Consider the following 20,443-nt stretch of genomic DNA (forward strand, 5'->3'; position numbering starts at 1 on the left):
TCTTTTTACCGCTCAATAAGTGGCTCTGTAGCTTTACAGCAACGGCAAAGTATTAAAATGAAACAGTGCTTTGTTCGTGTTGTTTTTTCAATTAATGCTGCTTACATATTTCATACCTTTTGATTATACCTGAATGGCAAAAGCAACTGCATGTGTAATGCCTTGTTGGTTTGTCTTGATTTGCCAAAGAATAGAAATGATTTGCTTTGATTCACAGCTTTTCAAAACACAAAATTGCAAGTTTTTATTTTTTTATTTTTTATGAATGAATAAGATTAAAATCATGTAAATGGGCAGTAGACCTAGTAATAATTATTTCTTTATCTTTTTTTTTTTACCAAATGCATTCAGACTTGTTCATGTGTTACATTATGCAATTATCCAAATCATTACATTGCAAGATGCATTGATTATGTCCTTAGCCTGCTGGAGGTAGATTTGCATCCTTTGTGTGAAGCACCAGCCCTCGCTCACTTGGTCCTTTTTTGTAATTGTCTCTGCTTTCCCCTGTTCATTCTGAACAGACACTTAAACCTCTTGTCGTTATGTAGTTCAGAGTAAAATGGTCGTACAATGTTTGCAGAACTCATTAAAGGTTATTGCAACTATGAGTTTTCTTAGATCTGCATCTCTGTTTCCATATGGCAAACAGCAATTATATCAGTCAAGATTGTGGCCCGTATTTAATAAGCAGTCCTATGCCGAACGTAAGGCGTCTTCCAGCTCCTGAAGGTGTCTTATGACAGCAGACTGCTTAGTAATTATGGGCCAGTATGGTTAATATTTTACATTATGGAGATTAAAGCATGGCTTTTCTGGCATATACCAGTTTTGCTTGATTAAAAGGCAATGTTTTTTGTTTTTTTTTAATGAAGTTAAGTTTAAAAGTACATATTCACCTTATTAGCTAGCCCGACCACTTTGCAAGCCACTCAGCAGTCGGATGTATGAGGTAGGAGGGTAAAATGTAGAAACCTCCACCGTCGGGGCACGAAGCAGCCATGTTGCTTGTGGCAGGATGGTCAAACCGAACGATAGTGTGTGTGTGTGTGTGTGTGTGTGTGTGTGTGTGTGTGTGTGTGTGTGTGTGTGTGTGTGTGTGTGTGTGTGTGTGTGTGTGTGTGTGTGAAAACTGATTTCTTTCCAGCTGCTTCTATAATAAAGTCGCCCTATAATCGAGCAAATACAGTATTTAAAGTCATAACTTTAATAATTAAGTCATAAAGATACTGTAACGTTAGTGCACAAAAAACATGCTTTCCTAAACAAATTGAATCATTTTTAGGGGCTTATCCTACATTTGCCAGAGCAGCAGATCGAGCCATTTTTGGCCAAAATTCAAATGGGGAATATCGTCCGAAAATGGCCTGATTAATCACTTCAGTTGTTGTAGAATAAGCCCCTTAAAATGAAAATGTCATTCTTTGTTTCTTTGTATTGTTTCCTTTACACTAGTCCATTCTGAAAAAGGGAATGGGAAGGCTAAAGCTATATCTGTTTCATATACAGCGACATTAAACAGAAGAGACGATATAAAGGATATGAAAGCCCCTCCAAGATTCAGCTCACAATATTAACACACTAACACTGAAAAGTTATTTAAAATGCTTATAGTTGTCAGATTAATTGACATCAATTACCAAGATGTAATGCCTCAAACATGTCACAGCCATTGGTTCACTTTGATGCTAAGAAGAACTTCACCATTAAGCATTGTCAATAGAAGCAGCAATGTTGCTTCAAAGCTACATTACTTGTTCAGAACCCCCCTCTGCAAAAATATGTTGCTTTAACTTGCACATTTCCAATTTCTTCTACTAGGACATCTTGGTTTCTTGACATGAATTGGATAATTTAGCAGGAACGTAATAAGGCCTGCAAAAAAAGCCCCAAACCAAAATAATGGTGACCCCACCCCAGTAATTGAAGCCGTTAACTAGTAATGCCGCCTCTAATGCTTTCAAGCCCTTTCAAACACCAACCGGGAATCACGTGAATAGGACTCCCCTACATCTTACTCTGCAGTCCTTTCAAGGATATGCAGTAACCAATTGCAATGACATGTTTAAGCTATTAAGTTCTGTGACTGATGCCTCTAAACAGTGGTTTTGGTAGAATTTTTCAACGTTGTTTCATTTCCTTTTAGCTCCACCCTTCAAAGTGAGATGGTTGTTTGTTGAGTAGGACTTGACCTTTCTGTTTTCACTTCCTGTTTTGTTCCACCTCCTGTGGAACGACCCCATGTGGACGAGAGATGTTCAAATGTCTCGGCGTTCGGTGTGTTTTAGACTCTTGGCAAAAATGTTTTCCAAGGCTTAGACTGTTTAGTTATTAGCGTATTTCAAACATTCGGCAATACATCTGCCGAAATCAACAGCATTCGCCAGGAATTTCTCTCTCCAAAATGGAAATTAGTTTTTTTGAGAAAACCATCGAATATTGAATATTTGTGAAAGCTAACGATTTTTTAAAATATATTTTGGCAAGCGCCAAATGTTTTGCACGTCTCTTCTGGGGAACAAAACATCAAGCTATGTATATAATATAAATGATTATTAATCTCTATTGTTTGAGTGTTGGTCAGTTAATGCCTGCCTGGGCTGACATACTTTATAACTACTTTGTCTTTCTGACTGCACCAAAGTCACCCGGCACCAACTTTTCTCCTTTCTGGCAATGATATGCCAAGGACAGAGGAGTTAACTGTTATGAATTCTGCTTTTCAGGCCTCCACTGAATAGCAAAGGTTTTTTTAATTCACAAAGAAACAACAAAGAGGGCAAACACAATGGCTACGTTTTTACAAAATGTTTTGCATTTATATTTTCCATACGTTGAAAAATATTTTAGGGCACGAAGTTAACAGAGGTATTCAGTGAACTGCAACATAATCATTGTTATGGTGAGGAAGGACATCATTTGTAAACCCCAAACATGGACGGTTGCAACAAGAGATTACCTGACAATGAATGCAGTGGCTGGAGGAGTTATGTCTTTAATGCAACCATTGATTTAATACCAGGTTATGTCAAGTTATGTCAAGTATAGGGAATTCTAGTATTATAGACTTTGTATGTATGGATAGATAGATAGATAGATAGATAGATAGATAGATAGATAGATAGATAGATAGATAGATAGATAGATAGATCTGTACCGTGTTAGCCAAGCTTAATAATCAAAAATGAATAGACAATACCGTTCTGTGGCTAACTAAATGCTTTTATTTGTGCGAGCTTTCGAGATACACTGATCTCTTCTTCCGGCGGTGTTACAATGAATGAAGCCAAAAAAGGTATTTTAGTTTAAAACAGTGCATACTGGAAAGTGATCTGTGATTGATGCTTATCCCTTCCCCCTGTGCAGTATGCGTTTTATGACTTGAGGTGTTAAATGGTCCCTGAATGTAAGTGATGTGTGTGTATGTAAATATAAATTTGTAAAGCGCCTACAGAGTATACAACACTTTGCAAAAGGTGTGTGTGTAGTGGACGTGTATATAGTGGTGTGGGTAGGTGTAGAAATGTAAGAGGGTGTAGCATTACTAAAAGTGTGTGTAGATACTATGTGATCCCTATTGGTCTATAGGGATGGAATTACATTGTGTATATGTATGTGCAGGAGACAGCTGTGTGTGCATTCATATTGCGGAGTTTGTATAGACATGGCCTTTAGCACTCATGGGAATAGCGTTCACATGTGTCAGAACTGACTCATGAAAATTCGGTCTCGGTTTAGGCCACCGCTAAGTGTCCTGAAAAGTTGCATAAATTTGTATTCATGCAAGCGTCTCTCTTTCGGTGTTCTAAGATTACCTTTGAGTATGGCCACCTTCAGATCGTTCATTTTATGGCCAGAGTCAGGGAAATGTTCGCCGACAGGACTGTCTCTTGTTCCATGTGTGATGCTGTGGCGATGCAGATTCATTCTCTTGTTTAGCCCATGTCCCATCTCACCTATGTAGTAGCAGCCCCCTGGGCATTTCATGCACATGATGAGGTACACAACATTGCTGGAGGAACAGGTGAACCTTCCTCTGATTTTGTACTCCAGATTCCAGTGTGGTATGTGTATTGTGCCTGCTGTGTGGAGCATTGCGCATCCCTGTAGACCAATAGGGACCACATAGTATCTACACACACTTATTGTAATGCAACACCCTCTTACATTTCTACACCTACCCACACCACTATATACACGTCCACTCCCCACACACCTTTTGTAAAGCGCTGTATACTCTGTGGGCGCTTTACAAATTTATATTTACATACACACACACACACACACATCACTTACATTCAGGGACCATTTAACACCTCAAATCATAAAACGCATACTGCACAGGGGGAAGGGATAAGCTTCAATCACAGATCACATTAGAGTATGCACTGTTTTAAAGTAAAAAAACTTTTTTAGCTTAATTCATTGTAACATCGCCGGAAGAAGAGATCAGTGTATCTCAAAAGCTCGCACAAATAAAAGCATTTTGTTAGCCACAGAACGGTATCGTCTATTCGTTTTTGATTTTATATATATACTAGCTGATATACCGGGCGTGGAAGGGCAGGGGGCATGGAGTGGAAGGGCGGGGGGGAGGGGTGTCGAAGGGCGGGGGGGGCCAAGGGGCGTAGAAGGGTGGGGAGGGCAGGGGGCAAAGGGCAGGGATGGGCGGGGGGGCAAAGGGCAGGGAGGGGCGGGGGGGGCAAAGGGCAGGGAGGGGCGGGGAGGTGGGGGCAGGGGGGGTTGCAGGGAGGGGTGGGTTGGGCAGGGAGGGGCAGGGAGGGGAGCGATGGGTGGGGCAAAGGGCAGGGAGGGGAGGGGCGGGGCAAAGGGCAGGGAGGGGAAAAGGGCAAAGGGCTGGGGGGGCAAAGGGCTAGGGGGGTAGGGGGCAAAGGGCTGGGGGGGCAGGTGGAGGGTGGCAGGGGACAAAGTGCAGGGGGAGGGAGGGCAGAAGGGCAGGAGAGCAGGGGGCAAAGGGCAGGGGGCAAAGGGCAAGGGGAGGGAGGGCAGGGGGCAAAGGGCAGGGGGAGGGAGGGCAGCGGGCAAGGGGAGGGAGGGCAGAGGGCAGGGGGAGGGAGGGCAGGGGGCAAAGGGCAGGGGGAGGGATGGCAGGGGGCAAAGGACAGGGGGAGGGAGGGCAGGGGGCAAAGGGCAGGGGGAGGGAGGGCAGGGGGCAAAGGGCAGGGGTGCAGGGGGCAAGGGGCAGGGAGGGTAGGGGGGGACAGGGAGGGTAGGGGGGGCAGGGAGGGGGCAAAGGGCAGGGTGAGTCTTGGACGCGTTTTATAACCCATTCCCCTGTGTTTACTCACCTTGCACACGGCCGCGCTCCTGTTCCTACGGGTACCGGCCGCCGCCCTCCTCCACCTCGGGCTCCTCCGCGGAGAGGCTGAGACGCTCCGGTGAGGAGGTGCTGTGCCTCTCGCGGGGAGAGGCGGAGACAGCCGGAGGAGAGGCAGAGACAGCCGGAGGAGTGGCCTCTGGGACGGGGAGCGGCCTGTGTGAGGGGAGAGCCGCAGAGAGCGTGCTCTGTGTGTGTGGGGGGGGGATAAGCGGGCGGGGGGTGTGAGCGGGGGGAGAGGGGGGGGAGCGGGCGGGGGGGGAGAGCAGGGGGGTGAGTGGGTGGGGTGTGAGGGAGAGTGCCGGGTGAGGGAGTGGCCTATGGGTGGTGAGAGCCGTGGGGAGCGCTCTCGGGGATGGTCAGCTGGGGAAGCGGCCTATGTGAGGGGAGAGCCGCAAAGAGAGCGTGGGGGAGGGAGGTGGGGGGCTGCCTCAAGCCAATGAGAGGTGTGCGGGGGCGGGCAAAGGGAGCAATCTCATTGGCCTGGCCCAAGGTCCAATGGGATTGCCGCTAGGGACACAGGGAGGGACACAGGGAGACACATACAGACATAGAAACATATGATGCTTTCACAAATATATAGTAAGATATATATACTAGATTATTATTCTGCTGGGGATTTCTTGGCAATGAACATCTCTGAATTTCAACCAATGAGAGCTTGCTTTCAATGGTTCGAAAGTTTAAGCCTCTTATTGTTTTTATAAGCAATAATATTGATTGGAACTGAAATGATAATATACTGTAATAATATAATAATGAATGGGAACTGGTTTTGCTGCTGCTTTCTGTGGTGTTCTGGCTCAAAACTTATGTATGTTCATTTTATTTATAGAGACATTGGTGCCCATGGACAGAGTGGAGGATATAAATGAAGCATTTGTTGACCTTTCTTTGAGACCTCAAGGGGATGAGCAGTTTGGAGAAAGTCTTCCCACCACAGGCTCAAAAACTGGTTGTTCCTCTCAAAAAAGCCCAGCCAGCAGGTGAGACATACTGCAAAGGAAAAGAAAAAAAGAGACAACAACATCAAATGTTAACAAACATGATTAAAAAGCTTAAATAAGGTAAACCCCTTTCCTTATGCCTACGGGAAACCGCGGGCGACTACGCGTGCTGCTAATACCTGTACGCTCACAGGAGGCCTGAGCCTCCGCTTCTGGGAGCCTGGTGTGAGCTATCTCTCTTAGTGCAGCGCCTCCACCTATAAGGGATCCCAGCGTTGGTGGGATGACTCCTCTTAGGTACCAATACAAACAGTAATAACAATACCACACCATATATATATATATATGTGTGTGTATATATATATATATATATATATATATAACTCTGGGCCTCTGACATAAATCCCCTCACCCCTTATCCAGGCACGATCCACGGTGAAGTTCCAGCCGGAGGGGTCCACCTTTCTACTGCCACGTGCAGCCTGGTCCCAGGCCGCAGTCCGCCGTGTGGACGTCTGTCCACCGGCACGGTAGTATAGCTGGGGTTCTAATGGGAGGGTCGCTATCTGGGGCCTTCCCTATGACAGTCCACTTCTTTGGAGGGATTGGGGCCTTGGGGCAGAGTTCTGGCCTAGTCTAGGGGCGTACTTGCTCCCTGGGCGCATACGTCCTCTCTGACGGCTTCTGCAAGACTCCTGCATGTTACCTGTCCCGCGGACGATATCAGGAGTCTCTTTAATGGCCGCTTGCTTGATTAGTTAAAGCGGCTCATGTGACACATCCACGGCTTCTGGGAAATGTAGTCCTGAATGCCAAGATGGCCACCGCCACTCTTCCTGATCGCGCGTAGCTCTGCCAGCTAAACAGCTGATCAGTCCTGTGCACCGAAGGCAAAGTAGAGGCCTCTGCTACATAAGGAAAGGGGAGGGAAGAGGAAGACAAACGTTGCGCCTTTGCTTAGTATTCTATAATAAGAACTTTATATTTGTAAAGATGTAAAGCAACCAACCTCGCACTGATGAGACCTAAAAGGTCGAAATATATGTCTGTGAGTAGGTTTACTAGCTATGCACGTCTTTAACCCCGGCTGTGCTGAAAAGCTGTGTAATGCGGCAGACATACACTTATAGGGTCCATGTTAAAATGGATAAGAAGCAAAGAGTGACACATTGTGCTCATTTGCATGTCATTACCCAGAATCCCTGGCTGCAGTGGAAGCACCGTTTGCTAAGCGATAATGCGGAAAGACAGTGTTGCAGACTTGTCTGAAACATGCACATGTACCACAAGTGGTCTTTTTATTTCCTGTTAAGATGTTGGAAAATAGTTTTAACAAATACATTTTTTGAAAGTGTGAATAAAAAAAAAATGATGTCCGTGTTATAAGAGTGTAAAGACTTCAACATTCAGTCCAGGTTTTCAAAATGTCTCTAACACATTCTTGCCAATTAGCCTAACCTTACTTATCACTGAGGCAAGTTGCTTAGATATGTACTGCCCTAAACACCAGCATGTTGCTGGCTCTTCAAGGACTGAGCTTGAGCAGCCTACTTCGCTTGAAAATGTGGCTTCTAGCTGTCCATCAACCAAACCATGCAATGATAAAATACAGGTTAACAGAACTGATATCCGTACTTACAATGCAGTTAAAACAAACAACAACCAATATTATGGGCGTTGCTTCAGCACAAACAGGTGTTAAAACAATGTTCATTAATGTTTAATTAATACCATTGATGTGCACATTTTTTACGAAACATGATATTATTATGAATCCACAGCCTTACCAAATGTCAGTTTTAATATACACTGCAGCTCCAGTACATTCTCTGTTTCTAGTTAAGGAACAGTATTATCTTTTGTATTGGAAGAGTTGTACACAGTGTTTACCTTGATAGAGTTCTATTTCACACTGTGGCATACGCATTCCCTTCCGGGTGCATCTTAAAGCGGCAATCCAAGCTGTTTTTTCCCCCCCATGTTTTACAGGATTGAAGCAGGGGTCTCCAGAGCTGAACACCTTTAATTTCAGCTCTGGTGACCCCCGGCTTCAGAGATACCTACCTCTGAAGGAGGTGCCGGTATCTCTCTGCAGTCTTCTGCAGTTTAAAGCCCCCGGTCACATGGGCCAATAGGAAGCTGCACTGGGTGATGTCACGACTTCCTATTGGCCCGCTGGTCGTGGGAACTATGAAAATCCGCCATAATGTGAACCCTGGATGTGAGCCAGAATTGCTACCGACACCCCCTACGGAGGTAAGTACCTCTGGAAGCAGAGGTCACCAGAGCTGAAATTAATGGGGTTCAGCTCCGGAGACTACCCTGCTTCAACCCTGTATAAAAAATTAAATTAAAAACAAAAGCTTGGATTGCCGCTTTAAAGCAGCAATCGGTGACTATTTATTTTTACATTGTTTGAACAATGGGCCTTCTGATTCAGTATTACAAATTGTCTTTCACTCTACCCATTTCAGGATATATTAACCTCAAGACATATGAGCACTTTGGGGAGTTTAAAATAAACACCAAAAGGAAGTCACCTAAGAGACAATTTGTATATGTCACTGTTCCTAATTGGCTCAGAGACAGGAAGTTGCTGACTAGCCACCTTGCAAGAGGGCAAGTGCCATATTCTAAACATAGAAAATGTCTCTGGAACGTATTTGTCTCCAGTTGTAGGAGTGGGAGATCCCGTAGCTCAGAACAACCCTCCCTATGCCATGGGTGGAGTCACTAGGAGAGAACACTGCTTTAAACGATAGTACTCCTACAAAGAAACAGCTCACAACAATAGAAACCTCTTGTGGTTCCTGATTCATCCACTCCCCCTCCACAATTTTCTGGGGAAGATCTCACTTAACAGTCCATTGTTTATAGCTCAGTACTGATTTATGCTATTACTAAGCAGTTATCAGGGGCTGAAGGAGTGTCTCAGTGAGTAGGAACTGGCTCTGAAAAAAATAACACTGACTTTGAACCAAGGGAGCCCGGTACAAACCCCATTGTACGCTCCCTGTGACATTGGGCAAGTCACTTTGTCCCCCTGTGCCTCAAGCGCCAAACATAGATTACATTTTCGTCGGAGAAGTGGCTGTGTCTGTAACTCTTTACGTACAGTGCTTTGAGCCCCTTTGGGAGAAAAGTGCTACACGAATTACAGTTGTTACTGTACCTATGTAATATTTTTATGCATACAGTAAAAGGTATCTTTTTATATTGCAATGCTGATATATCCGGCCAATAGGAACTGAATTTTCCAGGTACCAAAGTTTGCACAGATGCTATACAGAAGGCTATGAATAATGTGACATATTTATCTCATTCATAAGTTATTACCTGATTAATGTCATTTTAGACAGGTCATCTGAATTGGACTGACAATAGATATAATATCTACATAGAACCAGTTTTATTTTTGTGCGGGTCTCACAGGAACGGAGTTGGCATACTTTATTTTTTAAAAACCCCTTTAGTGCCCAACAGGTGCCCTTATGACATACGCTGTACGTCATTGCCTATTTGCACATTTTCTAGTCTCCCTTCCCCTTCACTTCCGGTACAGCGACCGGATCCCGTGATCACTCCATAGAGCGGGGGTCACATGATCCATCAGTGCCGGATGGTCTGTGGCCATGAAAGTGTCAGGACCGTCTGGCACTGAAATGGTTAAGGATCAATAGAAACTCCATGTGGTGGTTATGAAATAAATAGAAATCGTGCTGACATCAGTATCCAATACTGACCAGGGAGGAATCCATTCTTCTGCTGTCCTTGTTTATTCCAAGCTAGATTACGTCTAGTAGTTACAATGTAGTCAACATTTTGTTTGTCTTGGGTTCCAGTTCCTCTCTTTTGTTGCTAAAACATCACAATGCAGAGCAGACCAGTACTGTATTGTAAATGGATATAGGCATTGTAAAGGCCCAGATTGACTAAACATTGGTAAGCCTTATTAAATCTAAATTAACCTTTAAGGTTAATGAGCTTTATGGTGGGCTAAGACTTGCCACCCCTCTAGTAAATCTAACTGCACACTGTCACTGGATTCTGCGAGCTACACAGGTAGTGCTCTTTTGTTGAATGTCTCTACCTTTCTGTGAGCTCTGAAAGAGTTAATTGTATCCAGATCTCAAATGAGTACTGTAATTAGCTTTGACACAAGAGCTGATGTTGACTGGGATGTAAGATGGAAAATATGATGCAGCAAACATCAAACGGCAGTACTATGAAATAGCAATGACAGCTCCATGTCATAGCTCATACATGATTGCTATGACCAAGCATACAATCTTTTGAAAGAACCTTTTTATTCCCAATACGTAAGGTAATTGAAACAATAGCAATATTTTAAGTTAAAAGGTGGGGGGGGGGATAGAAAGGAAGCTTTAGGGAGCTAAATGCTATTGCTACAAGTAGGTACTCGAATCTCAAAGAATTGTGAAATCAAACAGTTTATTTTGTTGTCTGCATCGAGAATGGGTTTTTTTCTGTTGTATTTATGCTGTGCTAGACATTGGGCTGCGTGTATGTTAAACAGCAGTTGACAATCTGGACCTTTGGTTTGTTGTAGGGAAAACATAGAAGGTTTGAATTTATTTTAGTGTCCTTCATAAATGACCACAAAGTATTCAGTGTTTATTTTAGGTTTTTTTTTTAACACAAAACAGCTCAATATTATCTGCCGACAGAATACTTCTTACATCCATGGACTGCCAGTCTGCTGTCCTATCACTAGATATTGTACTCTTTATTGCCATTGTTTTTGGTTTTCTGTGAGGAATCATGTTGAGATCTCTCTTTGAACCAACATGAGTTATAGATTTTGCTTTACCTGAGCCTTAATGACCACACAATCCCTTGTTCAGATTGTTCATGCGAAATCTTTTAAATGAATGGAAATAATCCTATATCCCTATAACTTCATTGCTCCTCCTTGTGTGTATGTTTTATTTTTAGGGATATTATATTAACATATCTTATTATGTGCACAAAAGTGGAGAGGAAAGGTCCCTAATAGATTGCTTTGCCTGCACTGCCAGTCAGGTTATGATATTTGCTGAACTCAGTAACAGTTGTGGTAACTTAGTATTGTCTTCGGTTTGGGAGAACCTAACTTAAACCCCAGAATTTGCTACTTATGCCCCAAGGGTTCTTACTTTCTGGTTTTGTTTTGGGTTTTTTTTCAAACAATTTTTTTCCAGTTATATTCAGGGTGGAGGGTGGGTACAGAACAAAAAAAAAGGGGAAAACGTGGAAGGGGGAACAATAAAACCAACATAATTAGATCAACCATACAGAACAGAAATAATAATAATAATACTAACAGTAGAAATGATATTTAACAGTACTAATAACAAAATATGGTTGGGAAGAGACACTAGTGGTAGTAATCCTAGTAATTTTTCTGCAAAAATTTGTTTATATTTGTATATTTTGTATTGTCGATCTATCTTCTGGAAAGGCCCTTATCCAAGGATTCCAGACCTTTACACATTTTTCCGTAGACTAGTTCATTAATGCCGAGAGTTTTTCCATTTCTGGAACATGTCGAACTTTTTGTTACCTTCTGTTTTTATGCTTCCTGCTAATTTTGCCTGTAAGGGTTTGCTTACAGCAGTGGATACCCTGTACAGGCATACCCCGCATTAACGTACGCAATGCGTCTAGAGCCTGTATGTAAAGTGAAAATGCACTTAACGTGAAGCACTACCTTTTCCCCACTTATCGATGCTTCGGTACAGGTAGGGAGCTGGTATTGCTGTTCAGGACGTGCTGACAGGCGCATGCGCAAGCTGCCGTTTGCCTATTGGACGAGGGGAATCAGCGCGTCACTACTACGGCGGTCTGTAGGGCAAAATAAGTGTCCGTACTCGCGAAGCGAGCGTACGGACACAGTATGGGGCTATTGAAAATATGTCCTTACTCGCGAGTGTCCTTAAAGTGAGTGTCCTTAAACCGGGGTATGCCTGTATACATTTCATAGCATAAGTAGAAAGGTGAGTGCTTTACAAATGCAATGGTAACAGTAGGACATGGAAGCCCTTGTTTGCGTTTTAGGAGCGCCTAGCAAATTATCTTCAGTGGTTGTTATTATCATACAACATTTAAAAAATAACAAAATAAGTAGAACAAAAATGTCACTTACCTCACATATAAATTCTGGATCTTCTCGTAATAAATAACCTGTATGCTTATCTTCCACCTACCAAACTAGCAACCTTGCAAAATCCCACTTAATGGTGGTAATGAAGCTGTTAAAAACAGATTACAACCAATCCATGGTCATATATGGACATGACGGCACGTATCACGGTCTGCCTGTAAGGGGAAGGCTAATGGCGGAGTTCCAGGATGCCAGGTCTGGATGAAAAAGCTTCCCACCGCTGCTATATTAGCATGTTTCTATAGGAGAACTAGATGAGTACTCTATCAATCTTCACCACTCTTACCCGTTACCCAAAATATCCCAATTCTCCACCATTGTTGACTATGCAAAAAATATTATTTTTTCAATTCATATTGAGAATTTAAAACAAAGTCGCAGGAACATTGTTACTTATAGTGCTGGCGACGGCAATGCGTCCAATGACATCACCCTTCGCCGTCGCCACCAGCGAAAGTTATAATTTGATTTTCAGCGACTGTCGCCAGCGACGTCACAAAGGGGGAGGGCCGCAGTCTCTGATTTAGAGTCAGTCACATGTGGCGACTGTCTCTAAAAAATCAAATAGACCCGGCTTCAAAATTTTGGGTGGCGACGTCGCCGTCGCGCTTACTATAAGCGCTTGTGACGGAGTCAATGTATTTGATTCCGAGCGACGTCGCCATCGCAAGGCACTATAAGCGCAACCTTACTGGTAGCAGTATATACTTTGGGAGTCAGTGTATTTAGCAGTTGGTACCCTCTTAAGAACAAACCGAACAGACAAAGTTTTAAATACATTTTAGCAACATTTATTTTATTTTTTTTTCATTGAGCAATAGGACACTTATATTCTCAAGACACTGCTTTGGCTTTTAATTTAAGTGAAATAAAAGTTATGTTTTATTAGTTTCTTGTGGTTTACAAATGAGTTCAATTTTTAATAAAAATGTAAATGGGGATTAGATCCTACCTTATTTGGATTCCTTCTTTATTTGTCTTGTAGATATATATATATATGTGTATATATATATATATATATATATATATATATATATATATATATATGTGTATATATATATATATATATATATATATATATATATATATATATATATTTGGATTTGGATTCCTTCTTTATTTGTCTTGTAGAAATATATATATATATATATATATATATATATATATTTATTTATTTATATATATATATATATATCCTACCTTAAAATTAAGAGAAAAATAAGTACCTAATACCATAACACTTAAGATGCTTATACTTAAGACATATAATTTATTCGACAAATTTAACTAAACATATAAAGTTATAAAATATAATCTAAAACTCAATTTTAACATTCCAATGGCCATTAGTGAATGCACCTATACAATTCTTGCCTTGAAATCGAATATCTAAAGTGCAAATCTCATATTAATGTAAATTGGACATAAAGATTATTTTGTCTATAATCCAAATAATATAGCGATATATAATAGATATATTTGTCTTCCTCTGCAGGGATACATTGCTCCAATGTTCGTAGACTTCTCTAGAATGCTGGGATTTCTACTGATCAGTATTATTCATTCATGTACAAAAGTCTCATACTGTAACGCTCGGCCTGCCCACAAGCCAGACGAGAACCCGAGACTGAGGTGGAAAGGAGTAAAACCACACACCTAGCAGTAAACGGGGGCACGGCCGGAGTGTGGAAGTAGCGTAGATGGTCCAGGTAACTAGAATAGAATGGGTACCGTACTTGCCAACTCCAGCGTAGAAAGGTAAAGTCCGTAAGCCAATGGTCGTGGGATGGAGAGAGCAGCGTAATAGAGTGTCCGTAAGCCTGGGTCGTGGAGTGGAGAGAGCAGCGTAGTAGAGTGTCCGTAAGCCTGGGTCGTGGAGTGGAGAGAGCAGCGTAGTAGAGTGTCCGTAAGCCGTGTCCAAGGGATATAGAAGTCTGCAGAGTAGTAAAGTCCAAAGCCAAATCCAAGGGTTCTAGAGAGCAGCGTAGTAGAAGTCCAAAGCCAAAGGTCGATATCCAGGGAGGTCAGCAGTAAATCCAGGGACAGGAATAGGAACTGAAAGACAAAAGGGGCCAGGCAACGGAAACGGTCCCAGCCCCCTATTTAGTCTCCCCTCACCGGAAATGGTGAGGGGAGACTAAATAGGGGTCTGGGACCAATCGGAGCAAGGGGAGGGACGGAGGAGCGGCCCGAGGGAAGACCTGATAGGGGAGAGATGCCTGGGCAGCGCAAAGGGAGGAGCGGAGGGACGGCCCGGGGAAGGGCCTGTCAGAGCAAAGGGTGTCAGAGCAAAGGGAGGAGCGGAGGGACGGCCCAGGGAAGGGCCTGGTAGGAGAGAAGGGCCTGGGGGTGGACCTGACGGAGCATGGGCAGGGAAGCGCGTGATGCACGCGCCGCGTCAGAGGAGGCGGAGTCAGGCGCCCGGCCCCAGCAAATTGAAGCCTGGGTCCGCGCGCGCCCGTAGGGGTGACGCGCGGGACACGGAAGTGTGGGAGCAGCCGTGGAGGGGGCCGCACGGAGTGAGGCACGCCGCTGGGGAGCCTGAGCAGCACGGAACAAAGGTAAGGAGGCGCTGGAAGCGGGTGTACCCGCAGCGCGGATCCTTACACATACATCCTGGATGTTTTTTCTTAATGTTCCTTCATATTAACGTGGTGAATAACAAAAGAATTGTGTGTAAAAATCAGGACTATTATCAGGGGATTGTAACGTTATGATGGCATCTCCGCTTCTCTAGCACTTTCCAGAGATGGTCCAGGTCATCGAGGTAATGTGGACACATTTTTCATTTTGTATTTTTATATATACAGGTATATATATATATATTTATATATACAGGTATATATATATATATATATATATATATATATATATATATATATATATATTTAGGATATATACAGTCATGTGAAAAAGAAAGTACACCCTCTTTGAGTTCCATGGTTTTACATATCAGGACATAATAACAATCATCTGTTCCTTAGCAGGTCTAAAAATTAGGTAAATACAACCTCAGATGAACAACAACACATAACATATTACACCGTGTCTTGATTTATTTAACAAAAATAAAGCCAAAATGGAGAAGCTATGTGTGAAAAACTAAGTACACCCTTACTGCTTCCATAGGAATTAAGATGCTAAGTAGCAGACAGATGCTGCTAATCAAATGCCCTTGTTTAATTGATCATCAGCAAGTGTGACCACCTCTATAAAAGCTGAAGTTTTAGCAGTTTGCTGGTCTGGAGCATTTAGGTGTGTGTTAACACAATGCCAAGGAGGAAAGACGTCAGCAATGATCTTAGAGAAGCAATTGTTTCTGCCCATCAATCTGGGAAGGGTTATAAGGCCATTTCTAAACAATTTAAAGTCCATCATTCTACAGTGAGAAAGATTATTCAAAAGTGGAAAACATTCAAGACAGTTGCCAATCTTCCCAGGAGTGGACATCCCAGCAAATTCACCCTAAGGTCAGACCGTGCAATGCTCAGAGAAATTGCAAAACACCCAAGAGTTAGATCTCAGACTCTACAGGCCTCAGTTAGCATGTTAAATGTTAAAGTTCAATGACAGTACAATTAGAAAAAGACTGAACACGTATGATTTGTTTGGAAAGGTTGCCAGGAGAAAGCCTCTTCTCTCTAAAAAGAACATGGCAGCACGGCTTAGGTTTGCAAAGTTGCATCTGAACAAACCACAAGACTTCTGGAACAATATCCTTTGGACAGACAAGACCAAAGTGGAGATGTTTGGCCATAATGCACAGGGCCACGTTTGGTGAAAACCAAAACACAGCATATCAGCACAAACACCTCATACCAACTGTCAGGCACGGTGGTGGAGAGGTGATGATTTGGGCTTGTTCTGCAGTCACAGGACCTGGGAACCTTGCAGTAATTGAGTCGACCATGAACTCCTCTGTTTACCAAAGTATTCTAGAGTCAAATGTGAGGCCATCTGTCTGACAGCTAAAGCTTGGCCGAAATTGGGTCATGCAACAGGACAATGATCCCAAGCACACCAGCAGATCTACAACAGAATGGCTGAAAAATAAAAGAATCAAGGTGTTGCAATGGCCCAGTCAAAGTCCAGACCTCAACCTGATTGAAATGCTGTGGCTGGACCTTAAGAGAGCTGTGCATAAACAAATGCCCACAACCCTCAATGAACTGAAGCAATGTTGTAAAGAAGAGTGCGCCAAAATTCCTCCAAAACGATGTGAGAGACTGATAAAGTCATACAGAAAACGATTACTTCAAGTTATTGCTGCTAAAGGTGGTTCTACAAGCTATTGAATCATAAGGTGTACTTGGTTTTTCACACATGGCTTCTCCATTTTGGCTTTATTTTTGTTAAATAAATCATGACACGGTGTAATATGTCATGTGTTGTTGTTCATCTGAGGTTGTATTTACCTAATTTTAAGACCTACTAAGGAACAGATGATTGTTATTATGTCCTGATATGTAAAACCATGGAATTCAAAGAGGGTGTACTTTCTTTTTCACGACTGTATATATCCTAAATATATATTTTTTTAAATACAAAATGAAAAATGTGTTCACTGTGTTAAATATATATGTGTTAAATATATATATATATATATATATATATATATATATATATATACATATATATATATATATATATATATAAAAGTATACATTACCGCATAGCAGCAAAAAGGGAGACAGCACTCAGGTGAATGAAAATAAATGTATTAAATACAGCACATAACTCCAACGTTTCGATCCCACAGGGGGATCTTCCTCAGGGTGGTGCAAAAAGAAAGGTGGGGACCCACTCAGCCTCCTCGTAATAGTCATATATGGGGATGCAGGGTTTCATTTATTCGCTTTTATATTTATTTATATATATATTATATTATATATATATATATATATATATATATATATATATATATATATATATATATATATATATATACACACTTAGTTAAGTTATGGTGGGTAAAAAAAGTGACAAAAACCCTCCACAGCAAAGCATATAGCAAATGGAAATATTACTGTATGCTCATTTGCATGTCTTAGACAGGTCTGCAACGCCGCCTTTCACCATTATCACCCAGCAAACAGCACTTCCACTGCAGCAAGGGATTCTGGGAAATGACATTCAAATGAGCACACAGTGTCACCTTTTGCTTCAAAACCATTTTTAACATGGTTTCCTATAGGCTTTTTTATATATATATATATATATATATATATATATATATATATATATATATATCCACATATATATATATATATATATATCCACATATATGGTTACAATCCATTTTTGTAAACTTGTTCTTTATTTGAATGTTCTGTAAGAAAAGTGGGGGATGGGATACAGTACAATCCATTTTTAACCATTTAATTACTACCATCAAGTGATGGTTTTCCGAAGTTATCATACATCTAATTTACTGAGAGAAGCAAGGGAAGGCCACTTTGCAGGTCTGTTTTTAAATACTGCCATATGGGCGGTAATTAATAAGCCGTGCTTATTTTGAAAATTAAAACTGGAAGTGGAAACAGTGCATAATAACTTACAAAAAAGCTGATAGTTAAAAATCGTACTGTTTATTAATTTTTTTAAACAATTGATCACTGATATTCCTTTACTTGAGACACAGAGGACAAACAAGGCGTCTGGCATATAGTCTGCATAAAACATCTGATGTATAATTTTGGATTTGTTGAGCCAAAACAAACTGTCTTTGCTGACAGGGAAGCTTGACAATTATTTTACGTTAATCTAACTTGGCCCAACCCATACTGACCTTGTTTACTCATCTCAGAGTCTTTTAGTGCATATTAACTTGGCACAGAAATGGGACATGTGGCATCTGTGTAGAAGGCCTCCGTATCCGAAGCTAAGATAAGTGTAATGCTTTGCATTGAGCTTTTAAGAAGATTTCTTTGCATTACACAGGAGTGGTTAACCCTCCCAGTGCCAGAGGAGACAGAAACTCATTGTACTTCCAGGGTTTGCTGACCTCGCTGGCCCTGTATGGCTTAGTCTTTTTTTTAATCCTTACCTAGCTCATTGTATATGCTGTGTATAAATGTAAAAGTGGAAATGGCATCTTGTGAGCCTTGGGATATGTGCTAGAAATCCTGCCAGCAGCAGTCCCACTGAAATCAAAATAGTAAAGAGAGAGTATCCATTTCTAAGCTCTTTTTTTTAAAACCATAAAAATGAAATGGTTGCAGATACCTGGCAGCCAAAAAGCAGTTTAAAGTTTTAATCTGACTCAGTAGCAACATGTAAAAAAAAAAAGAAGATTAAGCCACCATGAAAAAAATATAATGGAGTCTGAGAAGGAACACTTCTCCATTTTGTAACCAGCCTAATCTGGTCTCCAATGAAGTTTCTTTCATTCATTCATTTCTTTTGCTGAGCCAATAAGGTTTAGGATGAAGGAGCAGTGGCATTATGGTGGTTTTAATCACTCGGAGGAAGCTGATGAAGAACACAGTTGCTGTAGGTTGCTTTATGGATTCACAGCTGCTTCCATATCTCTGACTGTATGGGGACAATAAAGACAAAGACATGGGAAAGATCTAATCTCTTTCTTCAGTTCTTTGAATTTCCATGTTCAACAGTACATTGTAAAGACGGTTTAGCTGAGGAATTCAGTAGTTGTGTCCCCCCACACGGGCATCCCCTGGTGGGCATTTTGAACTCATTCAACTAAATACACAAAATGAACAGGGTAATAAACCTTTTCATACCATATATATTGTTTTTATTTGTTTAATGTGAAAAGATTTATTTTCTTCTTTGTTTTTTTTTTTTTGTTTTTTTTTTTTTTTAGAAAGCCAAGTTCAATCATCCGTGAAAAGAAATGTATTATACTAAAAGATTAGTCTGAAATTATAATAGCAGATTAGACTAAAATTATACCGGAAGATTAGTCTTGTACTAATTGTATCCAGTTCAGTCACCAAGTGTTAAATATGCTGTAGAAGATACTGGGACACCTACGTTTTATCCTTGATTCAGACCTGGCTTATTAAAATATATAAATGTACAAAGTCCAAAATCCTGGCAGATACATCTCTTCAAATAGAATGTGCATTGTTTTTTTTTCTGTGATCCAAAATATTTTCATACATATCAAAATTGAATGTGTCCCTTACCTGTGATTAATGAACATCTTTGTGATTTTAGTTTTTTATATTATGGTTGTATTTGATATTCTGTGCCTCATTTGTAAAAAAAAAAAAAAAGAAAAATAAAAAAAATTAAAGGTATAAAATCCATTTTTGGATCACGCACATCATTTTAGTTATGGAGAACTTGTTAGAAATGTAAAACAGTCTTCAGTACTGTTAATAAGAGTAATTTCACAACTTAGACCTGTGGACTCTTAAAGATATTTGTGACCACATTTACAGTAACTATATTCACATGTGCATGGGATGTACATCACATTACAAAATTATGCAAATGGCTATGTAACGACTGAAAATGAAAACTTCAGCATCATTAAATGAGTCATGTACATATACTTTTATTCAGACCGAATTCAACAACCTTGCCTAAATGCGTGATATTTAATCCCATTGTCTTCAGCTGCTTTAACCAATGCATATCAATCAGAAGTTGTGCAAATTCTAGTTCATGCCTCCTGGCATAGTTTGCCAGATTAGCGAGACTGATGCATCTAGTAAATGTGATCTTATAATGACTACTTACAAAATGGAAGTAGTTTGAAAATGTATTTAATGAAAAAAAATAATAATAATAAAGCACAGAAGAAATACTAACTGCCCCTTATTGTCATCAGAGCCTAAAGTTTTTCTTGTAATTCTAGTTAAAAGTCAACTGTAACACAACAAACCACACATTGTTAGTTCTGTATACATTATTTTATCACCTGAACAGTGTGCTTCTCTAGTGTTATCATTAGACATGTGCAGATGCCTTCAAAATGTATTTGTTACATTGTTTGCGTCTTTCTCTGCAGTTTTTCCAAAAATT

General features: G+C 41.1%; 1 protein-coding gene across 4 annotated transcripts in view; it reads left to right on the forward strand.

The window, feature by feature from the left end:
- The window catches only part of WDPCP (WD repeat containing planar cell polarity effector), a 361,726-nt gene that overhangs the window by 328,295 nt on the left and 12,988 nt on the right, over positions 1-20,443 (forward strand). For all 4 annotated transcript variants that reach the window (XM_075596138.1, XM_075596140.1, XM_075596139.1 and 1 more), the window contains one exon: positions 6,174-6,324. In XM_075596138.1, the coding sequence (XP_075452253.1) occupies positions 6,174-6,324 (151 nt within the window). The remainder of the gene's footprint in view (positions 1-6,173; positions 6,325-20,443) is intronic.

This window comes from Ascaphus truei, chromosome 4 (assembly GCF_040206685.1).
Source record: "Ascaphus truei isolate aAscTru1 chromosome 4, aAscTru1.hap1, whole genome shotgun sequence".
NCBI lineage: Eukaryota > Metazoa > Chordata > Amphibia > Anura > Ascaphidae > Ascaphus > Ascaphus truei.